The sequence below is a fragment of the Littorina saxatilis genome, linkage group LG11 (assembly GCF_037325665.1).
Source record: "Littorina saxatilis isolate snail1 linkage group LG11, US_GU_Lsax_2.0, whole genome shotgun sequence".
Lineage (NCBI taxonomy): Eukaryota > Metazoa > Mollusca > Gastropoda > Littorinimorpha > Littorinidae > Littorina > Littorina saxatilis.
Window position 1 is genome coordinate 4,862,596 of NC_090255.1, and position 21,206 is coordinate 4,883,801.

The 21,206-nt window shown below is 44.8% G+C and overlaps 1 protein-coding gene across 1 annotated transcript; it reads left to right on the forward strand.

The window, feature by feature from the left end:
- The first annotated feature begins 1,749 nt into the window (after positions 1-1,749).
- Positions 1,750-20,730, forward strand: LOC138979457 (small ribosomal subunit protein eS8-like). Its single transcript, XM_070352178.1, has 6 exons — positions 1,750-1,799; positions 2,294-2,400; positions 3,548-3,647; positions 5,052-5,227; positions 13,059-13,188; positions 20,590-20,730. Exons 1-6 carry the CDS (start codon positions 1,796-1,798, stop codon positions 20,697-20,699), a joined length of 627 nt encoding a protein of 208 aa, XP_070208279.1. The 5' UTR covers positions 1,750-1,795; the 3' UTR covers positions 20,700-20,730.
- Positions 20,731-21,206: the final 476 nt, after the last annotated feature.

Below are 21,206 nucleotides of genomic sequence, written 5' to 3' on the forward strand. Positions count from 1 at the left end.
CAGCCTAAAAAAATGTTTAAAACAATTAAGAAAGAAATGTGAAAATAAAGAAAAATAACGGAAGATTGCTCCATTTTCCTTGTTTTTATCAACATTTTCTGGGGGACCCCCCTAGGAGCCAGCCTTTGTCTTCTTAAATGACAGTTTGAGAAAGTAGTTGGGTAATTTTTTGCCTCAGGTTGCACCCGATCGGTCAATTTTCCTTGTTTTTATCCGAATTTGTCTTCTAAATTAACTTTTTGGAAGGTGTATTAGGGGTTGTTTCTTGGCTTAAATTGCACCAGATTGCTCCATTTTCCTTGTTTTTATAAAATATTTCTGGGGGGGGGGGGGGGGGCATGCTATCCCTAAATGAAATGTGGACCCCCCCCTTTTAAAAAGATGTGATCCGCCCCTGACAACTATACATTTTGAATATCGACACAATATTCCATGGTACCTACACATTTGAAGGCCTGGGACTGTAGAGATCTTTCTTTCCAACCAAAGACAGAGATCTTGGTGTGTCAATCATTATTTTAATGTACAGCAAATATTCAATACTGAAACTGCAAAACAACAAAAAGAGTTGAAAGAAAATTAAGCGTTTGCAGTGTACCCAGTCATGCATGCACAGACATGCACAAGTACACACGCATGCACAGTATGCTCGCTCATACAAACATAAGCAAGAACATACCGATGCAAGTCAGGTGCATTATTTAAACTAGTAGTAGTAGTAGTGGTTAGTGACTGGACTGGTATCCATAAGCCTCACGGCTTTTTTCGCGTCCCACCTCATTATCAAATTTGTTGCAGGTCAATCATATTAACATGCTCAAAGTCGTATTTACTCAATATTAATTATCGTACAAATAAAGTGACTCAGTCATAAGTTTTTGTATGTCCAGCAGATTTGTGAAAGTGTTAATAGTTTGTGCATTTTTAACAACACGTACCAGACAGTGTGTTCCATGATGGTGCAACTCTGTTAGAAAAGGAATGCTTCCGGATATTAGTTTTACTAAATTCAATAAAGATTTTGTCTGTATTTTTCCTCGTTTCATCCGAGTGGTAGACTTCTTGAAAAAAGACTCGACTTTGACATTATCAATACCCTGACAGATTGTATAGGTCTGTATCAGGTCGCCTCTGAGTCTTCTTGATTTAAGGGTTAAATGCTCGATCTTGCTGATTTATTGTTTCTTTGCATTTTTCAGTTTGTTTTTTGTAAGTTTGTTTGTTTGTAAGTTTGTTTGTCTGTAAGTTTGTTCATTTGTAATGTTGTTTGTTTGTGTGTTTGTTAGCTGTTCTTTTTTTCTTTTTTGTAACTTTAATTGTTTATTTGTTTGTGTAGCGGTTTTGTGTGGAGTTTGACATCCTTCTTTAAAATCCCTTCCCTTCTGCTAACATATAGTGTACATATTTAAAATTGTTATATGGACCCTGATTTTCCCTGTTGCTGCGAATATTACACATTTATAATGAAGACAATAATTCAACTGACCGTGTTTTGATTCCACAGGAATAATTGATGATCAATTTTCACTCCTCTGTTTTGTATTCCACTGAAAACAGTCTGTTTTGTATTCCACTGCAAACAAACAAGTTTACACACGAACGAACGTACATCAGACCAGATTTACTTATATTTGGAAGACACACCATCATAAGCAGTTCTCTTGTGAGAAAAGTGGTGTTACTGAACTGTCATTCGTATTGGATTTGTGTGAAAAGACAGCTTATCTCTCTGCCCGGAAGTACACTCAGGCGCATGCTCCCCTTCCTACTTCCTTTTCCCCTATACTGAAACATAATGGGTAAGTGCATGTGAGATGCTATGAAATAAATCTGAGTTTAGGACAGTAAGCTATGAACATCTTACAATCTTATACATTCAGTTGTTATCACAACTTATTTGTTTTGATCTGTGTATGTTTATTTGTACCGATTAAAGCGTTGATTGTTGTATGCGGGGTGTTTGTAAATGACTGTAGATAGATGTTAGTTGTTTTGCTATGAGAAACATGTTCGGCGATACTTCTGTTGTTAGTGTTGTTGTCGTCTGCGATATCTTTTGCGTTTTGAAAGTTAGCTATTGGCCGCTATGCTTGTCAGGCCCGTATGTCACTGCCTTGCAACGGAAAAGTGTCATTGACTTCTGTTAGTTAGAACGAAGCGGTACGAAGTGTGTGGTTCGCTGAAGAAAGTGTCAAGTAGAACTTTAGGTACCAAGTGGAACGTGAACTGTTTGACCATATTTTTATTTATCGTCAGTTTTTGCACAATTTTGACAAAAGTATTGTTGTTGCAGGTATCTCACGCGACAAATGGCACAAGCGCAGGAAGACTGGAGGCCGTATGGCCCAGCTGAGGAAGAAGCGAAAGTTCGAACTCGGCAGGCCCCCAGCAATGACCAAGGTCAGTATAGTTGCACGATGTAGATGTTGATGTAGGTTTTGCATAAGTATTCTTAGCATACATTGCACTTTCGTTGTCGTTGGGGCTGTAGGATGCCGCACACAAAGGATCCACAAGAACTCTTGTTTAGTTGTCTCAGTTGACGACTTCAATCTAATTTGGTCGGTCTGGCATTTTAGCCAGTCTGCAGCGTTGAAACTTGTTAATTTCTGCTTTTCTTTCATGCGGTTTGTCGATTTCATGGTTAAGCGACCACATGCATCCAATCATATCTGACACTGATGTCATAGTTGAAAATAGCTGAAGGATTTCCAAGCGTTGTGGTAGAGTTGCGTATGCCCATGACTGATTGTGAGTTAAACAATAACACTTGGTCAACCAGTTAAAACCAGCAATCGCAGCCAATAAATGACTCAAATGTTAAGTAGTGTTCGCTCGATATGACGATCACTGTGCACGTGCGTTTCCAAAAATCTTGCGTGACCCCAGGCAACACATGTCTGTGATCACTGGGGGCAAGTGATCATTGCTGCAGGAAACGCATGTCTGTGATCACTGGGGGCAAGTGATCATTGCTGCATAAACTTCAGTGTATATATATATTTTTAAAGTAATAGGATATCCACATACAAATGAGTTATTGGCTATGATTGCTGGTTTTAACCGGTCAACCATTTGTTATTGTTCTGCGACTTCCGCAACACTTAAGAATCCTAATAAAGTTTATTCCGGATCAGTTATTGACTATGATTGCTTGTTTTAACCGGTCAACCATTTGTTATTGTTCTGCGACTTCCGCAACACTTACGAATCCTAATAAAGTTTATTCCGGAAAACCTATATTGTAAGAAAGAGGGGCAGGCTTTCGATATACACAAAGTTGATGCAATGACATACTCTTGTACTTAAAACAAAACACATGATTGATTTGATTTAATTTCAGCATAACCAGGGCGATATAAGTTGTTCAAGCAAGCTGTTGATTTTGTTAAAAAGTAGGCAGCTCGTCCCATACAAAATCTGTCCACAACAACGAAGGCAAACCAATCAACAACTTTTCAAAAGATATTTATCTAGCGTGTTTGAAATTATCAAATACAAATCTGTTCATTGAAGGCTGTTACTCATTTTCTCGTTTGATTTGCAGCTGGGTCCCAAGCGTATTCACACAGTGCGTACCATGGGAGGCAACAAGAAGTACAGAGCACTCCGCCTGGATCAAGGAAACTTCTCCTGGGGATCTGAGAGTGAGTGACTCTTGTACAAATCTTTCAATGTTCATGATGTGTTTGTCTCTTGTACAAATCTTTCAATGTTCATGATGTGTTTGTCTCTTGTACAAATCTGTCAATGTTCATGATGTGTGTGTCTCTTGTACAAATCTGTCAATGTTCATGATGTGTGTGTCTCTTGTACAAATCTTTCAATGTTCATGATGTGTGTGTCTCTTGTACAAATCTTTCAATGTTCATGATGTGTGTGCATGTGGGACCAGCAAATGCTGATCTGGAAAGGTAGATTGTTGTGCTTGAAGAGACAGTGATGATCAAACCCAACACCATCTTTCATCTGATGCCTGATGGAAACTTTGCAACTGATGTCTCTTTTTATTCAAGCTGTTTGTGTGAGCATTTCCATGGGTGGGATTCTTCCGGTATATGCCGTAAATCCGGATTCGATGATGGCCCTTTGTGTGTGTTGGGTTGAGGTTCAGGATTCCTGACATTTTCAGTCCCACCCTTGCATTTAGTTTTAGGCCTGTGAAGGTGTTTTTGCTTTGGAGTGTTCATAATTTTTCTTCTTCTGCTTAAAGCAAATTAGATGTATTATTTTTTTTAAACCGCCTGACACTGTGTGGGTTAACGTTTATGCTATTTGAGATGCTTCATGCGTATTATTTATTTTGGAGACGGCACTTAGTTTGCAAAAGCAAGATTTTCTTGTTTGATTTTATCATTTCCACCCAGCAGCTAACAATGGAAATAGATTTTTTTAGACATTTGAACAGGGCATTCTATTTCTAATGGCTGTGGCAAATTATATTGTTCGATAATGACACAGATGACACGAGCTGAGTAATGTCTATCAATGTTCCAGGACAGTTTGAGTGAAGGTGACAAGTGCCTAAAGTTTAGAACCCCCTCAGCTGTGTTTGGAATAGACGATTTTCAGATATAACTCCAGGAACGCTAGTGATTGTCCCCTCTGATGTTTAGCAGAGGTTTTGCAAGAAGATGCCACTCTCCCACAACATATACAAACCAGACGGAGTTAGTGTCTGAATTCGTCGACTGGATCATGGGGTGTTTGGTTGCTATACCTGTCATTTTAATTTTCACAGCCTGACTTACCTGACAACCTGTGTGACATTAAACGTGTCTAAATTGTGGTACTTTTAGCGATCTACTGAGAAACTGTTCTTGATGAATTTTGTGTTTTTTGTCTGCTAGTCAGATGCCAGGTTATGATTAAGTATTGCAAACATATTTGTGGAGACAAATGATGATCAAACTTTACACCATCTTTCGGCTGAAGTCGTGATGTATTCCTTATTCCTGATGTCTCCACTGCTAATCGTTTCCCAAGCTTAGAAAGCAAGAGCATTCGCGTAAAGAAATGTTGGGCTGATACGTTGATACGTTTTGTTGCAGGCGTTACGCGGAAGACCCGTATCATCGACGTGATCTACAACGCCTCCAACAACGAGCTGGTGCGCACAAAGACCCTTGTGAAGTCGTGCATCGTGCAGATCGACTCCACGCCATTCAGGCAGTGGTACGAGGCTCACTACGCCACGCCGCTCGGACGCAAGAAGGGCGTCAAGCTGGTACGTTGCATCTGTGTGTTTTGTCTGTCTTTTGGTATGTGTGTCCTGTCTGTTGGTGTGTGTGATTTGTCTGTGTTGGTGTGTGTCCTGTCTGTTGATGTGTGATTTGTCTGTGTTGGTGTGTGTGTCCTGTCTGTTGGTGTGTGTGTGTTTTGTCTGTGTTGGTGTGTGTGTCCTGTCTGTTGATGTGTGTTTTGTCTGTCTGTTGGTGTGTGTGTTGGTGTGTGTGTTTTGTCTGTCTGTTGGTGTGTGTGTCCTGTCTGTTGGTGTGTGTGTCCTGTCTGTTGGTGTGTGTGTCCTGTGGAACCCTCCTTTTTAAGACCTCCCAAGCATCGAGAAAATTAGGTTGTAATTGTAAAAAAAAATAATTTAAAAATATGAAGTGGGATATTTAACTGGAGGTAAATTTTCAGAGGGTATGAACAGAAAATGTGAGAAAAGTGTGTGTTTGAAGGGAGGGAGTTTTCAAAGGAATGGCCGTATAAGGGGGTTCTAATGTGAACAAGCATGGGAATTGTCCGCCGAAGGGCACATTTCCGCTGTAATGTTTTTGTTCCGCCGAAAAAGCAAGTGTCTGCCCAAAAAATAAATAGGGGAGGCAAAAATGGTTCTTCCAATTTTCGATTAAATTACATATTCTTACTCCGAGTCACATATTTAGCATTGACGCAGTCGAGATGCTAGGTAGACTGAAAAAACGCTATCCCGTCTATAGTATAAGGGAAGCAACCCAAGCAAAAAAGTAGCAAGCTTGCTACCCTGGGTTGCCTCCCGTAGCGTGCATCACGCCACAGCTCTCGTACCCAATACGAGACACCCTCATTCGACATCTTTCAGCCAGAGAGACAGGTCGTGCTTGATTTCGCTCCTAGGCTGTTGTTTGCTGTCTGCTTGACACCCACCAGCCTCGGCTCCCCGTCTGCTCATAGCTGTTTCTAGCGGTGAGATTGTTCCATTTTGTTGTTGTTTGCTTTGCCATTCTGCTGAGAATTTTCTCGTCCGCGGACTTGTGAATTTTGCTCGGTAGTTTGTTGCTGTGGCCGCCATTTTGGTCGCCATTTTTCGCTTACACGTGGTGTATTTTGCTGGTTAGTTTGGGTCCGTGCTCGGACTTTTAGCGTCGACCAGTAGCACTTTTACCTGCTTGTAACTTGTACTTTGTGCTAGTTTATTCTGCTGAAGTTTTAACGTCCTAGAGACTTGTGTATTTTCAGTAGTTTGTTTTCTCGCGTGACAGCATGTCTGATAGTGAGAAAAAAGCGAGCAGCTAAGGCCGAGAGTAAGGGCATAGGCCCTGGCAAACCTAAGCCCTCGGCTTCTACTTCTTCGGCTAGGAACCCCACGGTTCACGTTTCTGACCCGAAGACTAACTTCGTTTTTTCGGTGCCCATTTCGGCGCCGGAGGAAACTTCGTCTGGCTCGCGGGCGGCGGGCATTACCGCTACCACGTCTGTGGCTAGCCTTTTGTCCTCTTTGCTTCCAGAATTTGAGATGGCGTGGACGGACCTTGTTTCCAGCTCTGCCTCCCTCCCGGGGGTGTGCGACCCTCGGTCGTTGGCTTCCTGTGTTCCTGTTGTTTCCGGATCACCTGTCCAGCCTGCTGGCTTCGGCGTTGGTGCTGGAGGCGGTGAACAGGGAGGCGTTTCTCTTCTCGGCCGGCGCTCGGTGGCTACCGCTTGCGGGAGTGCACCTGAGCAGGTCCCTTTTGGGATACGGTCGTCACAAGGTATGTGCTCGCAGCAGCCGTCCGCGGCAGCTGCACTTCCGGCTCCGGCCGGAAGTAGTGGTTCACTGGACAGCGGACAGACCATGGTCCCTGCCGGTTTGAGCTACGAATTACGTAAGCAGCCGTCCGCGGCAGCTTCCCTTCCGGCTCCGGCCGGAAGTAGTGGTTCACTGGACAGCGGACAGACCATGGTCCCTGCCGGTTTGAGCTACGAATTACGTAAGCAGCCGTCCGCGGCAGCTTCCCTTCCGGCTCCGGCCGGAAGTAGTGGTTCACTGGACAGCGGACAGACCATGGTCCCTGCCGGTTTGAGCTACGAATTACGTAAGCAGCCGTCCGCGGCAGCTTCCCTTCCGGCTCCGGCCGGAAGTAGTGGTTCACTGGACAGCGGACAGACCATGGTCCCTGCCGGTTTGAGCTACGAATTACGTAAGCAGCCGTCCGCGGCAGCTTCGCTTCCGGCTCCGGCAGGAAGTGTTGGTTCACTGGTTCGCGGACAGCCCATGGTCCCTTCCGGTTCGAGCCTTGCCCTGCTACAGCAGCCGTTTCCGGCAGCTGCTCTTCCTGCCTGGGCAGGAAATGTAGGTCTAACGGGTCGTGCACAGTCATCTGTCACTTCCGGTTCCGGCCTAGGGCTTCCGGGTTGTGGCTTGCAGACTCCTCAGCACCAGCTATGGCATAGTTCTGCTGTTGCGTCTGCACTCCCTGCTCCTCCCGGCTTTTCCGGTTCGGTTCCCGCTGCTTCCGTTGTGTCGCCGGTGAATTTCGAATACGGTGGTTCTCCTGGGCACACAGGCTTTTTGCCTCTGTTGGGACAGCAGCAGCCACCCACTTCGGTGGTGGCCGCTAGCTCCTCTCTTCAGCTGCCTTCGGTCGTTGGTGACTCTCATCTTCCTCTTAGTCAGGGGTGAGAGTTTCATCGATGGCCAACAGGATGGGCGTTCGGCTTACGGCCTTCCCTCGCAGCGTCATTTGTCGGGTTCTTTTGGCTATGAGCCGTCCCCTTCAGGTGGCGTTTCGGACTTCGGGTCCGTGTACGAGGAGCAGCTGCCTTCGGCGGCTCTGGCCAGCTTCCGAATTTACGTCAGCAGTCGTTCGCGGCAGCCGCTTCCAGCTCCGGCCGGAAGTAGAGGTTCACTTGCTAGTGCACAGACTACTGTCACGTCTGGTTCGAGCCTTGTCCTATGACAGCGGTCGCCCGCGACAGCTGTTCTTCCGGTTCCGACCGGAAGTGTAGGGTCACTGGCTAGTGCACAGGCTACTGTCACGTCCGGTTTGAGCCTTGCCTTACGTCGGCAGTCGTACGCGACAGCGGCACTTCCGGTTCACGGAAGTAGTGCCTCGTTGGAACGTGGACAAATAATGATCCCATCCGGCTTGAGCTGCGCTATACGTAAGCAGTCGTCCGCGACAGCTTCTCTTCCGGCTCCGGCTGGAAATGTTAGTTCATCGGTGTGTGGGCAGCCCATGGCCCTTTCCGGTTTGAGCTTTGCCCTTTGCACGGCAGCCATTTCCGGCAGCTTCGCTTCCGGCCTTGGCAGGAGGGTAGGTCAAGCGGGTAGTGCACAGGTTACTGTCACTTCCGGTTCTGGCCTACGGCCTACCTTTGGGTTCCGAGCTTCAGCTCGTAGGTGGCTCAGCACCAGCTCTGGCATAGCGCTGCTGTTGCTGCCGCACTTCCGGCTCCTCCCGGATTTTCCGGTTCAGTTCCCGCTGCTTCCGTTTGGTCGCCGGTGAATTTCGAACAAGGCTTGCCCTATGGGCATACAGGCTTCTTGCCTCTGTTGGGACAGCAGCATCCACACACTCAGGTGGTGGCCGCTAGCTCCTCTCTCCCACTTTCCTTGGTTTTTGGTCCCTCTCATCCTCCTCTCAGTTAGGGAATGAGCACAATCGATTGCCAACAGGAAGGACTTCGGTTGGCAAAGAGGAAGCAGCTACTTCTGGTTTGAAGAATCGCCCTTAGTAGCTTTTCGCCTTTTTGCCTTTTCGCCGAGCCCCCCCTCTTCGACAGGGGGTGGCCTCCGGCGTCGGTTTCGTTGCTGGTTCCTCAGGGTTCTGCTTCGGAGCTGGCATCGGAATACCTTGCCGCTCCTGCGCAGGCTTCCTCCTTCGTGCCCTTAGCGGACCAGAGGAAGTTGCCTTGGCCAAGGTCGTCTCGTCGCCGCCTGTTGGCCTTTCCCCGTCCGCGTGCACCGTTTCCGGTCACGCCGGAACTTCTTCGCTTCTTACGAAGCCGTTGAGGAAGGATTCGGTTCTGCCGTTCTATGGGCAGAATCTCCTATTCTCTGAGGAAGGGGACTGACAACTTTCGGAACTCAGTTCCATTTCCGAGGCTCTCCTGCGGGCGCTTCCTTGCGCTCTGGCAGATTCCTTGGCGCCCTTTCCCCTTAGTAAAGGGCAGGACGCGGAGGAAGTGTCTCACTCCTCTCCACACTTACAAGGGTGAACGAGGCACAGATGAGGCTGTCCTCTCTGCACTATTCCCATGCGGTCTCGTGCGGAAGGGACTTGTTTCTTGCCCACTCCCGGTTTTCTGAGGAGTCGACAAGGAACATTCTCAGTTCGTCATCCTTGGTGGACGGTCTCTCTCCGGCAGCCTGGCCTCTCATGCCAGAAGCAGGGGATTGAGACCAACAGAGAACAGCGGTTCCCTTCTTTTGAGCTTCAATTTGAAAGCAGCAAAAGCAGGCCGCTCCTAAGCAGGCTATACCTAAGCGGACTCAGCCTAAGCGGCCTACGTCCTCAGCTCAGGTGAGATTGTTTCTTTCACAGCCGTCATAGGCACGCTGGGTTTTTGAAACAACAGCCGGCCTTAGGGCTTCGGGGTGTTAGCCTCGGCAGGAGCAACAGCCATTTCATCCGTTGGAGGTGGTGGTTGTTGCTTTCCTTGTGCTTGTGGCTTCGGGCTTCGACATTCTTTCTCTTTCCCAGCGTATGGGTGCTGAGAGGTCGATTTCCGTTTAAAAGGGGGTTTCTGCCTTTGGGCTTCCCCGTTTTCTCTTGCCACGAGCTTCTGGACTCGGTCCAGGTTTGTCTTTCGCCGAGTCTGACTTTGTCTTTCTCTAGCGATCAGACGCGTTCTGGTGTTTCGTCCAAACTTAAGGTTCACTTGAGTTGGCCTCGGAAGTAACATTCAGATTTTCCTGAGGGTGCATTGTCTGGGCATTGCATGTTTGAGAAGTCATTCTTGGCTTGTCACTTTTTCTCAGGTTTTTTGGCTACTCCTCCCCTTTTTGGGCAGAGGTCTAGCTAATGTTCCAGTTTTCTCGGTGCCGGCCTCTAGGCCAGCATCTTTTTCGGCGGCCGAAACTTTTGGTTTCTTACTGTGCCTGTGTACTTTGAGTACTTTGGTGCAATGGCCGGCCTACGGGCAGCAAGGCTCTCGGCCTTAGCCTGTGTTATAGTCTCCTGCCTGTCGTGTTGCGACTTTGGCAATTGGTTCCTGTGACTGCGGATTTCGTCTCTTCCTCTTCTCCATCATGCTTGCATGATGTGAGTTGGGACGATTTCTGCTGGGGTGGGCTTCCGGCCTGGTCACCCCTTTTTCACTTGCAACTATGACTATTACTGAGAACTCTGGTCTCGGGAGGCTGACGGCTGGTTCGCTCTGCGGGTCCGCATTTGCGGTGCTTATGCACTACCTTAGGTCGCTTCGTCCCCTTTTTTACCCCTCTCTCTGCTTTCGCAGGGATGGGCAGGGGACGACCGGTGACCGTCTCCCTTGAGTTTTGCTCATTGAGTTGGACCCTGGTACTTGATACTCAGGCGTCTCTCTCTTTCCGGTTTGGAGTTTGGTCACTCTTCCGGAGCTGACTGTTCTCTCAACGGCCTTTTGGGCCTCACTCCATCCCAAAGTTTTCTTACTTTGGCATGGTTGCCTTATGGTCTCCGTGAGGGTCGGTCCTTTTCAGGGCTTAGCCGGCAACCTTACGCACGGATCTTTTCCAGGCCATTAGCATTTCCTTCCATTTAAGGGGGGGGGGGGGCAGCTTGTCCTTCCCTCTACTTGGTCGGGTTTATCCAAGACTGGGGTCCTTTTCCGGACTGTTTTACGGTTCAGAAGATTGGAAGAAGTGCTGGGCACAGCTTACTGGCTCTCTGAGGTCGTCTTTCGCATTTCTTGCCTGAGAGACATCTCGGCTGTCAATCAGGGTGGTTCTCGGTCCGTTTCTGTCCTTTGGCAGTGGGCCAGTTCCTGGCAAGGGTTTAGAGTGAGTCAGTGGTTGCTTTCTCACGGGATCCTTTCCTGACTTTTGGCAGTGGGCCAGTTTCTTGGCAAGGGATTTTCTTGCCCTCCGCCTTGTCATAGCTTATGCTATCTTTCCCTCGGATCGGCCCGAGCCCATTTCCAGGGCCTGGGCCTCCTCCTTGGCCTTTTTTGCCTATGGGGTTTGGATGATGTCCTGCGCACAGCTTCTGGCGCTAGGATTTTGTCTTATCAGGTTCTGCAGACATTGCTGCCCTCTGTCAGGATGGGTCTCGGCCTATTCCTTCCTTGGCGGCAGCTGGCTTTTGTCTCTCCAGAACTTTAGAGTGAGTTTGAACTTTTTGATCTTACCCACCACCTTGTTGGAGTTATCTGCTAAATATGTGACTCGGAGTAAGAATATGTAATTTAATCGAAAATTTTTAATTAAATTTTCATTTGATTAATATACTTACCCGAGTCACATAGGTAATTCCCTCCCACCTTCCCCGCTTTTAGTTTCTTTGTATTCTAGAAGTCGAATGAGGGTGTCTCGTATTGGGTACGAGAGCTGTGGCGTGATGCACGCTACGGGAGGCAACCCAGGGTAGCAAGCTTGCTACTTTTTTGCTTGGGTTGCTTCCCTTATACTATAGACGGGATAGCGTTTTTTCAGTCTACCTAGCATCTCGACTGCGTCAATGCTAAATATGTGACTCGGGTAAGTATATTAATCAAATGAAAATTTAATTAAAAATTTTCGATTTAATGGCAAACTTGGAGCTAAGATGACACCAAATTGCACTATTTGGGTTCTTTGGAGGAACAAATTTCCGGGGGAGCATGACCCCGGAACCCCCTTTTGCGTCGTCGACTTTGGTATTACTTACAAATGTTCAGCCTTTTTTTCAATTCCCATCCCTGTGTGAAGTAGGAGTGTTGATGGTTGGGAAAACATTTCTGCAACAAATAGTGTAAGTGAGGTGCTGTGGTCGGTTTTGGAAAAGATGTTGTGAAGTATGTTTGGAGACAGGTGATGATCAAATTTTACACCATCTTTCGGCTGATGTCGTGATGCATTTTTTATTTCTGATGTCTCCTCTGCTATATATTTTTTGTGTGGATAAATTAAAATTTTCTGTCTGAATGTTGTGATAAAACAAATGTCAAAAAAAAAAAAATTGTTTCAACGTTTTGAGCTTCACCCTGTGGGTACTAGCCGAGTACTGCCCCTTGGTTCCTTTCACATTTTCATGGAAAAACTTTCTCAGCTAATGCATTACTTACCTGTATCATTGGAAGCCCTAGTTTAAGACCTCCAAAAATCTGACAAAATAAAGTAAAAGGAGGAGTCGACTCTGAAATGGGGGTAACATTCCAGAGGTTAAGAATAGAACGTCCAAGAGAATGGGGTCTTAAAATGGAGGGAGTCGTCACAAGCACGGGCTGAAAGGGGGTGCTCATTTAGCAGTGAAGGTATTTATAAAGTAGGATTTGTGAAAGTTTGGAAAACGTTTTCTGTTTTCGTTGTGTATTGCGAGTGTGGGTTTGGTCTGTTTTATTTAAGGATTAAAGAAGCATGAACAGTTAAACATTTGAAAAGAGTAGTTGGCAGTTTGGGGCTTGTTGTGTATTCTGGGTGTGTGAACATAAAGCAAGTTGTGCAAAAAGTTCTGTTAGTGAGGTGCTGTGAAATGTATATGGAGGCAAAGGATGATCAAATTTTACACCATCTTTCGGCTGATGTCGTGATGTATTCCAAATTTCTGATGTCTTCTTGCTCATTTTTAAAAAATTTAATAAATCATGATTACAAAATTGCAGTGCTGTCCCATGATTCCCTTGATATTTTCAGGAAAAACTTTAATGTCCCTAAAAGATTGTGAATGTACAGCATGTGTAATGTGTGGTTGCAGAGTGCGGATGACGAGGCAGCAATCAACAAAGTGAGGTCTAAGAAGTTGATGAAGAAGTACGAGGCCAGGAAGAAGGTCGCCAAGGTCGAGACTCCCCTGGAGGAACAGATGTCTGCCGGTCGTGTCCTCGGTAAGCTCCCTCACTGGCAATAACCGCTATGGTCCTGTTTCATGTTCACCGTCCCACTGAGTGAATCTCAAACTGTTACTCTTCTCTCAGTATTTGACATCACTTCCACTGTGTTAAGTTGTGACTATTCCCCCTTCATTGCGTCTACCTGCTGGCTTGTGTCTGTTGTTGTGTCCTGGGTAAGCTCCCTTGCCTTTGTCTGCCTAGTGGCTTGTGTCTGCTGTCGTTCAGAGCGCATCGTGGTGTCCTTGGTAAGCTCCCATGCCTTTGTCTGCCTGGTGGCTTGTGTCTGCTGTCGTTCAGAGCACATCGTGGTGTCCTGGGTAAGCTCCCATGCCTTTGTCTGGCTAGTGGCTTGTGTCTGCTGTCGTTCAGAGCACATCGTGGTGTCCTCGGTAAGCTCCCATGCCTTTGTCTGCCTAGTGGCTTGTGTCTGCTGTCGTTCAGAGCGCACCGTCATGTCCTGGGTAAGCTCCCTTGCCTTTGTCTGCCTAGTGGCTTGTGTCTGCTGTCGTTCAGAGCACATCGTGGTGTCCTTGGTAAGCTCCCATGCCTTTGTCTGCCTAGTGGCTTGTGTCTGCTGTCGTTCAGAGCACATCGTGGTGTCCTTGGTAAGCTCCCATGCCTTTGTCTGCCTAGTGGCTTGTGTCTGCTGTCGTTCAGAGCACATCGTGGTGTCCTTGGTAAGCTCCCTTGCCTTTGTCTGATTAGTGGCTTGTGTCTGCTGTCGTTCAGAGCACATCGTGGTGTCCTTGGTAAGCTCCCATGCCTTTGTCTGGCTAGTGGCTTGTGTCTGCTGTCGTTCAGAGCACATCGTGGTGTCCTTGGTAAGCTCCCATGCCTTTGTCTGCCTAGTGGCTTGTGTCTGCTGTCGTTCAGAGCACATCGTGGTGTCCTTGGTAAGCTCCCATGCCTTTGTCTGCCTAGTGGCTTGTGTCTGCTGTCGTTCAGAGCACATCGTGGTGTCCTTGGTAAGCTCCCATGCCTTTGTCTGCCTAGTGGCTTGTGTCTGCTTTCGTTCAGAACAATCGTGGTGTCCTTGGTAGGCTCCCATGCCTTTGTCTGCCTAGTGGCTTGTGTCTGCTGCCGTTCAGAACAATCGTGATGTCCTTGGTAGGCTCCCATGCCTTTGTCTGCCTAGTGGCTTGTGTCTGCTGTCGTTCAGAACAATCGTGATGCTGGTAGAGTGGAAATCCCCTTTTTAGATGACACAATCTGAAAAAGGTTTTTTTTTTTAAGGGAGGTGTCTTCTTCTTCAGCATTCTACGAGGAGGGGGTCATAAAGTGGGTGTAAATTAAGGTTTTGAACAGAACAATGTGAAAACGCAAGGTCTTGTCTGTAAAGGGGAGTTTCTCTGTAAGAAAAGTTACAATTGTTGCAATTTTCTGACAATGACAAAGATTGTGTAGGTACCCTCACAGGAATTGCGTAGCTCGGTATGTATTACAGATCTTATTTTTAATTCATTTGTGTACTGCATTGCGAGTGTTTGGTGTTTCTAGTCTTGTTGAAGAGTTGCATGTGGGTCGTTTCGTCTCAGTGTGTGTTCCGTCGTACAAGGTAATGAGCAGAGTGATGATAGTTTATTCAGTGATGGCTGATTTCAGTCAGTGACATTTGTCATAGTTACCCTGACTGCTCACTGTTCGTAAGGGCTAGACGTTGCTAAAGGAGGTTGAGGTCAAAGCAGTTTCTTGTTTCTTTGCTGCGGAAAACCTGTCGGTTGGGCAGAATGTTTTTTAAAGGTGCTGTGGAGCTAATTAAATCCAACATGGGTGATGGGAGCTTAAATGTTTATGATTTGCTATGTTCAGGCTGTTTTATGACTGAATACGCAGGTAAACAGAACTGAACATACTTTCAAATTTTAAGTGCCTTCAATTGCGAGTCCTTTTCTTGCCTTTGTTTGCCTCTAGCATTTAGCTATCAAGAAATAATGGTGTGGACATTGTGTTGATCATGACACAGGATGATGATTATTCAAGGTCAATGAGGACAAGGTCTGATGATCAATGTCATAGTTACCCTGACTGTGTCAACTTCAACACCGTCCCGTTTTTTTGTTTTTTTTTAACAGTAGCAATTAGCATCACCCAAACCAAAGAAAAAGTAAGTAGGTAGGTGATCAAAAACATTTTTTTATATGCTCGGGGTATCATCTGTCGTCATATGTTGTGCTTGTTTTAGTGTTGGTTTTTATTTGCGGGGGGTGGGGGGTTATTTCGGGTATCATAAGGATAGATCTGGTTACCTAGGCAAATAGTTCTGTCTAAACTATGGCTTATATAAAAGGGCTGCTTGACAGATGGGAAAGCAATTTGTGTGTTGTGAAATATTTTTGTCACACCACTTCGGCTGATTTCGTGATGGATTTCTTCTTCTGGATGTCAAAGCAGCACCTTCGTGGTCGGCTGGGTGTTAAGCAAAACAAACAAATTCTGGACGTCTCGGCTGCTTTTGTCAAATTATAACGTTCTGATGTGAAGTTGAAATGTTTCTTTGTCCTTGTGACATATTAGTGAAGTATGTTGACACAGGATGATGATTATTCAAGGTCAATGAGGACAAAGTCCGATGATCAATGTCATAGTTACCCTGACTGTGTCAACTTCAACACATATTCTTTTGGGGGATTTGGTAAAGAGCTGTTTCGTCGTAATACCTGTCATTCATTAGCCCGACATACTGACAACCCCCCGACACACATACATGCACGCACACTCACAATTGTCACAGTAACAATTAGCATTGCCGAAACCAAAGATAAAGTAAGTCGGTAGGTGATCCAAAACTTCTTTATTTTTATTCCCTCAGGTGTACCTGTCATATGTTACACTCGTTTTTGTGTGTGGGGGGGGGGGGGGGGGGGGGTATTTGAGTAGCATAAAGAAACGTTGATCGGGTTACTTAGGTAAAGATTTTTTTTTTATAGAACTATGCCTTAATATTATTATCAAGGGCGTCTTGTCAGATCTGGAAGGAGGTTGTGGGAAAAAAGTTTGTGTGCTGTGATAAATTTTTGTTGGACCACTTTGGCTGATTTTGTGATGGATTCCTTGTTCTTGACGTCTCGGCTGCCTTTGTCAAATTATAATTTCTGATGTGAAGTTGAAATGTTTCTTTGTCCTTGTGACGTATTGATCACATAGGTTGACACAGGATGATGATTATTCAAGGTCAATGAGGACAAAGTCCAGTGATCCATGTCATAGTTACCCTGACTGTGTCAACTTGACACCATTCCGTTCACATAGATTCTTTCGGGGTAGTTGGCAATGAGCTGCTTGGTCGTTATGCCTGTCATTCAGTAGCCTGCCATACTGACAATCCCCCACACACACATACCTGTCATTCAGTAGCCTGACATACTGACAATCCCCCACACATACCTGTCATTCAGTAGCCTGACATACTGACAATCCCCCACACACACATACATGCACGCACACACACAATTGTCACAGTAGCAATTAGCATTGCCCAAAACAAAAATAAAGTCAGTAGGTAGATGATCCAAAACTTTTTTTTTTTAATGCTCTTGTGTTCGAGTCCAGTTTCTCACCTGTTATATGTTGCACTCGTTTTTTGTGATTGTTGGGGGGGGGGGGAGGGGAGGGGGGGAGAGTATTCGAGTAGCATAAAGAAACGTCGATCGGGTTTCTTAGGTAAAGATTTGTTTAAAGAACTTATATTGTTATGAAGAACATCTTGTCAGATGTGGAACAAGGTTATTGGAACGAGGTTTGTGTGTTGTGAAATATTTCTGTCACACCACTTGGCTGATTTCGTGATGGATTCCTTATTCTGGTTGTCTCTGATGTGAAGTTGATATATTGTTTGTCCTTGTGGCGGTATTGATCACGCAGGTTGACACAGGATGATGATTATTCAAGGTCGATGAGGACAAAGTCCAGTGATCCATGTCATAGTTACCCTGACTGTGTCAACCTCAAGGTCATATAATGCATGATTCATTGACCTCTGGCCTTTTCTGCATTGCTGGAGGCTTTTTGATTGCTTGAAACAAGAAGTGTGTTAATTAGAAGTGGTCAACCATCATAACATGCAGTCGATGCGTTGTGATAACATCAACCATTGTGATAACATCAACCATTGTGATAACATCAACCATTGTGATAACATCAACCATTGGGCATTTCCCAAAAGCTTAAAAAAAAGTAATTGTGGGACCTCCAAAAAGAGAATGAGATCTTGGAATGGTGAGTTTACGGTGGTGTTGAACAGAACATCTGGGAAAGTTCGTTTTTTTAGGGGGAAGTCTTCAAACGAATGGTCTAACAAGGGTTTTTGACTCACATGCGAAGCAAAAGTGAGTCTATGTACTCACCCGAGTCGTCCGTCCGTCCGTCCGGAAAACTTTAACGTTGGATATTTCTTGGACACTATTCAGTCTATCAGTACCAAATTTGGCAAGATGGTGTATGATGACAAGGCCCCAAAAAACATACATAGCATCTTGACCTTGCTTCAAGGTCAAGGTCGCAGGGGCCATAAATGTTGCCTAAAAAACAGCTATTTTTCACATTTTTCACATTTTCTCTGAAGTTTTTGAGATTCAATACCTCACCTATATATGATATATAGGGCAAAGTAAGCCCCATCTTTTGATACCAGTTTGGTTTACCTTGCTTCAAGGTCAAGGTCACAGGAGCTCTTCAAAGTTGGATTGTATACATATTTTGAAGTGACCTTGACCCTGAACTATGGAAGATAACTGTTTCAAACTTAAAAATTATGTGGGGCACATGTTATGCTTTCATCATGAGACACATTTGGTCACATATGATCAAGGTCAAGGTCACTTTGACCCTTATGAAATGTGACCAAAATAAGGTAGTGAACCACTAAAAGTAACCATATCTCATGGTAGAAAGAGCCAATAAGCACCATTGTACTTCCTATGTCTTGAATTAACAGCTTTGTGTTGCATGACCTTGGATGACCTTGACCTTGTTGGTAGGAAAAATGTGTAAAGCAGTTCTTAGTGTATGATGTCATTGCTGTAAAGGTCAAGGTCAAGCATGTGAGTCATATGGGCTTTGCCCTTCTTGTTTTCTATTGTAGTGGTGAAAGGCATCTGTGAAGTAGGAGTAGTGAAAGTACATGTATGGACTTTTTTCTGATTTGGTTGTGTTAAGCAAGTGTAAAATATTTAAGGAGTACTGAATCAGGAAGAGTTAAAAATGCGAACAAAGAAATAGGCAGTTGGGAGTTTGTTGTGTATTCTGGGTGTGTGATTACGAGACACCTTCTGCAAACTGTTTGTTAGTGAGGTTCTGTGACCGGTTTTGGAAAAGATTTGTTGTGTAGTGAAATATGTTTGGAGACAATTGATGATCAAATTTTACACCATCTTTCGGCTGATGTCGTGATGCATTTTATATTTCTGATGTCTCCTATTTTTTTTTTAATACGCTCAGGTACGTGTACACTTTGTTTGCAGTTTTGTATGTTGCACTCGTTTTTGTTGAGTCACTTGAGAAAAAGTGACTATGTAATCGGTCAGTGTTAGTCTGGCCGGCCGTCCGTCCGTAGACACCACCTTAACGTTGGACTTTTCTCGGAAACTATCAAAGCGATCGGGCTCATATTTTGTTTAGTCGTGACCTCCAATGACCTCTACACTTTAACGATGGTTTTGTTGACCTTTGACCTTTTTCAAGGTCACAGGTCAGCGTCAAAGGAAAAATTAGACATTTTATATCTTTGACAAAGTTCATCGGATGTGATTGAAACTTTGTAGGATTATTCTTTACATCAAAGTATTTACATCTGTAGCCTTTTACGAACGTTATCAGAAAAACAAGGGAGATAACTAGCCTTTTCTGTTCGGCAACACACAACTTAACGTTGGGCTTTTCTCGGAAACTATAAAAGTGACCGGGCTCAAATTTTATGTGAACGTGACTCATTGTGTTGTGAATAGCAATTTCTTCCTGTCCATCTGATGCCTCATATAATATTCAGAACTGCGAAAGTGACTCGATCGAGCGTTTGCTCTTGTTTAAGGATGGGGAGTGAAAATAAGTTATTGGAGTAGCATAAGTAAAGATCGATCACCACCTGGGTCAAGATTTGTTTTTAAACTATGCCTTGTTATAAAGGGCGGCTTGGCAGATTTGGAAGGAGGTTGTGTGAAAGAAGTTTGTGTGTTGTGAAATATTTGTGGAGCACCACTTTGACTAATTTCGTGATGGATTCCTTATTCCTGGTTTTTGGCTGCTTTTGTCAAATTAAGTTCTGATGTGAAGTTGAAATGTTTCTTTGTCCTTGTGACGTATTGATCACATAAGTTGACACAGGATGATGATTATTCAAGGTCAATGAGGACAAAGTCCAGTGATCCATGTCATAGTTACCCTGACTGTGTCAACTTCAACCGCTGTAGGCTTTTGTTTGCTTGAAAACGGAAGTGCATTAATTAGAAGTATGCAATAACCATTACATGCAGTCAACGCGTGGTAATACAATCACCTAATGAGCATTTCCCCAAAGTCAATGTTTATTAATATTTAAAAAAAAGTCATTCTGGGGCCTCCAAAAATCTGAGAAAATTATGTCTTGAAAAGGAGGGTCTTAAAATGAAAATAGAGGTATTGAACAGAACATGTGGGAAAATGGGTGTTTAGAGGGGTAGCATCTTCCAGCCAAAGTTTTCTCTTGATTGTAGTGGTAAATGGTATCTTGTAAAGTCAAAGTAGTGAAAGTGGGGGGAAACTTTATGATTTTATTTTTTATTTAGCGAGTGTGTGCTTGGTTTTTGTAATGTTTAAGGAGAACAGAAGCAGGAACAGTTGAAAATGTGAAAAGAGTAGTAGGCAGTTTGGAGTTTGTTGTGTGTTCTGGGTGTGTGAATATGAAACAGGTTCTGCCAACGGTTTGTTAGTGAGGTGCTGTAACCCGTTTTGGAAAAGATGTGTTGTGAAATATGTTTGGAGACAATTGATGATCAAATTTTACACCATCTTTCGGCTGATGTCGTGATGCATTTTTAATTTCTGATGTCTCCTCTATTTTTAATACGCTCAGGTGTACCACTGAGTTCGCAGTTTTGTATGTTGTACTCGTTTTCGTGTTTGTCTGTGGAGGGGAGTGAACAAATTTGAGTAGCATTAGGAAAGATCGATCAGGTTACCTGGGTCAAGATTTGTTTTTAAACTATGCCCTATTTCAAAGGGCGGCTTGGCAGATGTGGAAGATGTGGAACGAGGTTGTGGGAAAGAATGTTGGGTGTTATGAAATATTTTTGGCACACCACTTCGGCTGATTTTGTGATTTCAATATATGAAACACGGATTGAGCCAGCCGTAGCTTTGTTTGAGCCAGTGTGTTGTGCGTTTCAGCAGCTGTGTCTGACCATAGTGTGTTGTGTGTTTCAGCCAAGATCGCATCCAAACCAGGCAAGCACGGACGTTGTGACGGCTACGTCCTGGAAGGCAAAGAACTCGACTTCTACCTCAGGAAAGTCAAGTCGAAGAAGGGAAAGTAAACATGTTATCACAATAAAGCTTGTGTCGGTACTTCATGCTTTTGGAAGTGTTTGATTGTGTGAGAGCGGGCTTGCTTGTGGTTATGAGAGAATGCTTGTGGTGATGAGAGAATGCGTGTGTAACTTGTGAGTGGAGTTTTAGTGGAAACGGTTCATAACAAAATGCAAAAGAGTGTTCAGAGCTGCCAACTCTTGCCAACGTAGCATGATAAGTTTTAAGAAATGTTACGCCAAGCTAAACAAGTCGCGTAAGGCAAAATTACTACATTTAGTCAAGCTGTCGAACTCTCAGAATAAAATTGAACGCACTGCATTTTTTCACCAAGACCGCATACTCATAGTTTCGTCAGTCCACCGCTTGTGGCAAAGGCAGTGAAATCGACGAGCCAGAATAGTGTGATAATGGTCTCGCTGAGCTGGATAGCACGCCATTCTGTACCTCTCTTCGTTTTCACTTTCTGAGCGTGTTTTTAATCCAAACATATATCTATATATGTTTTTGGAATC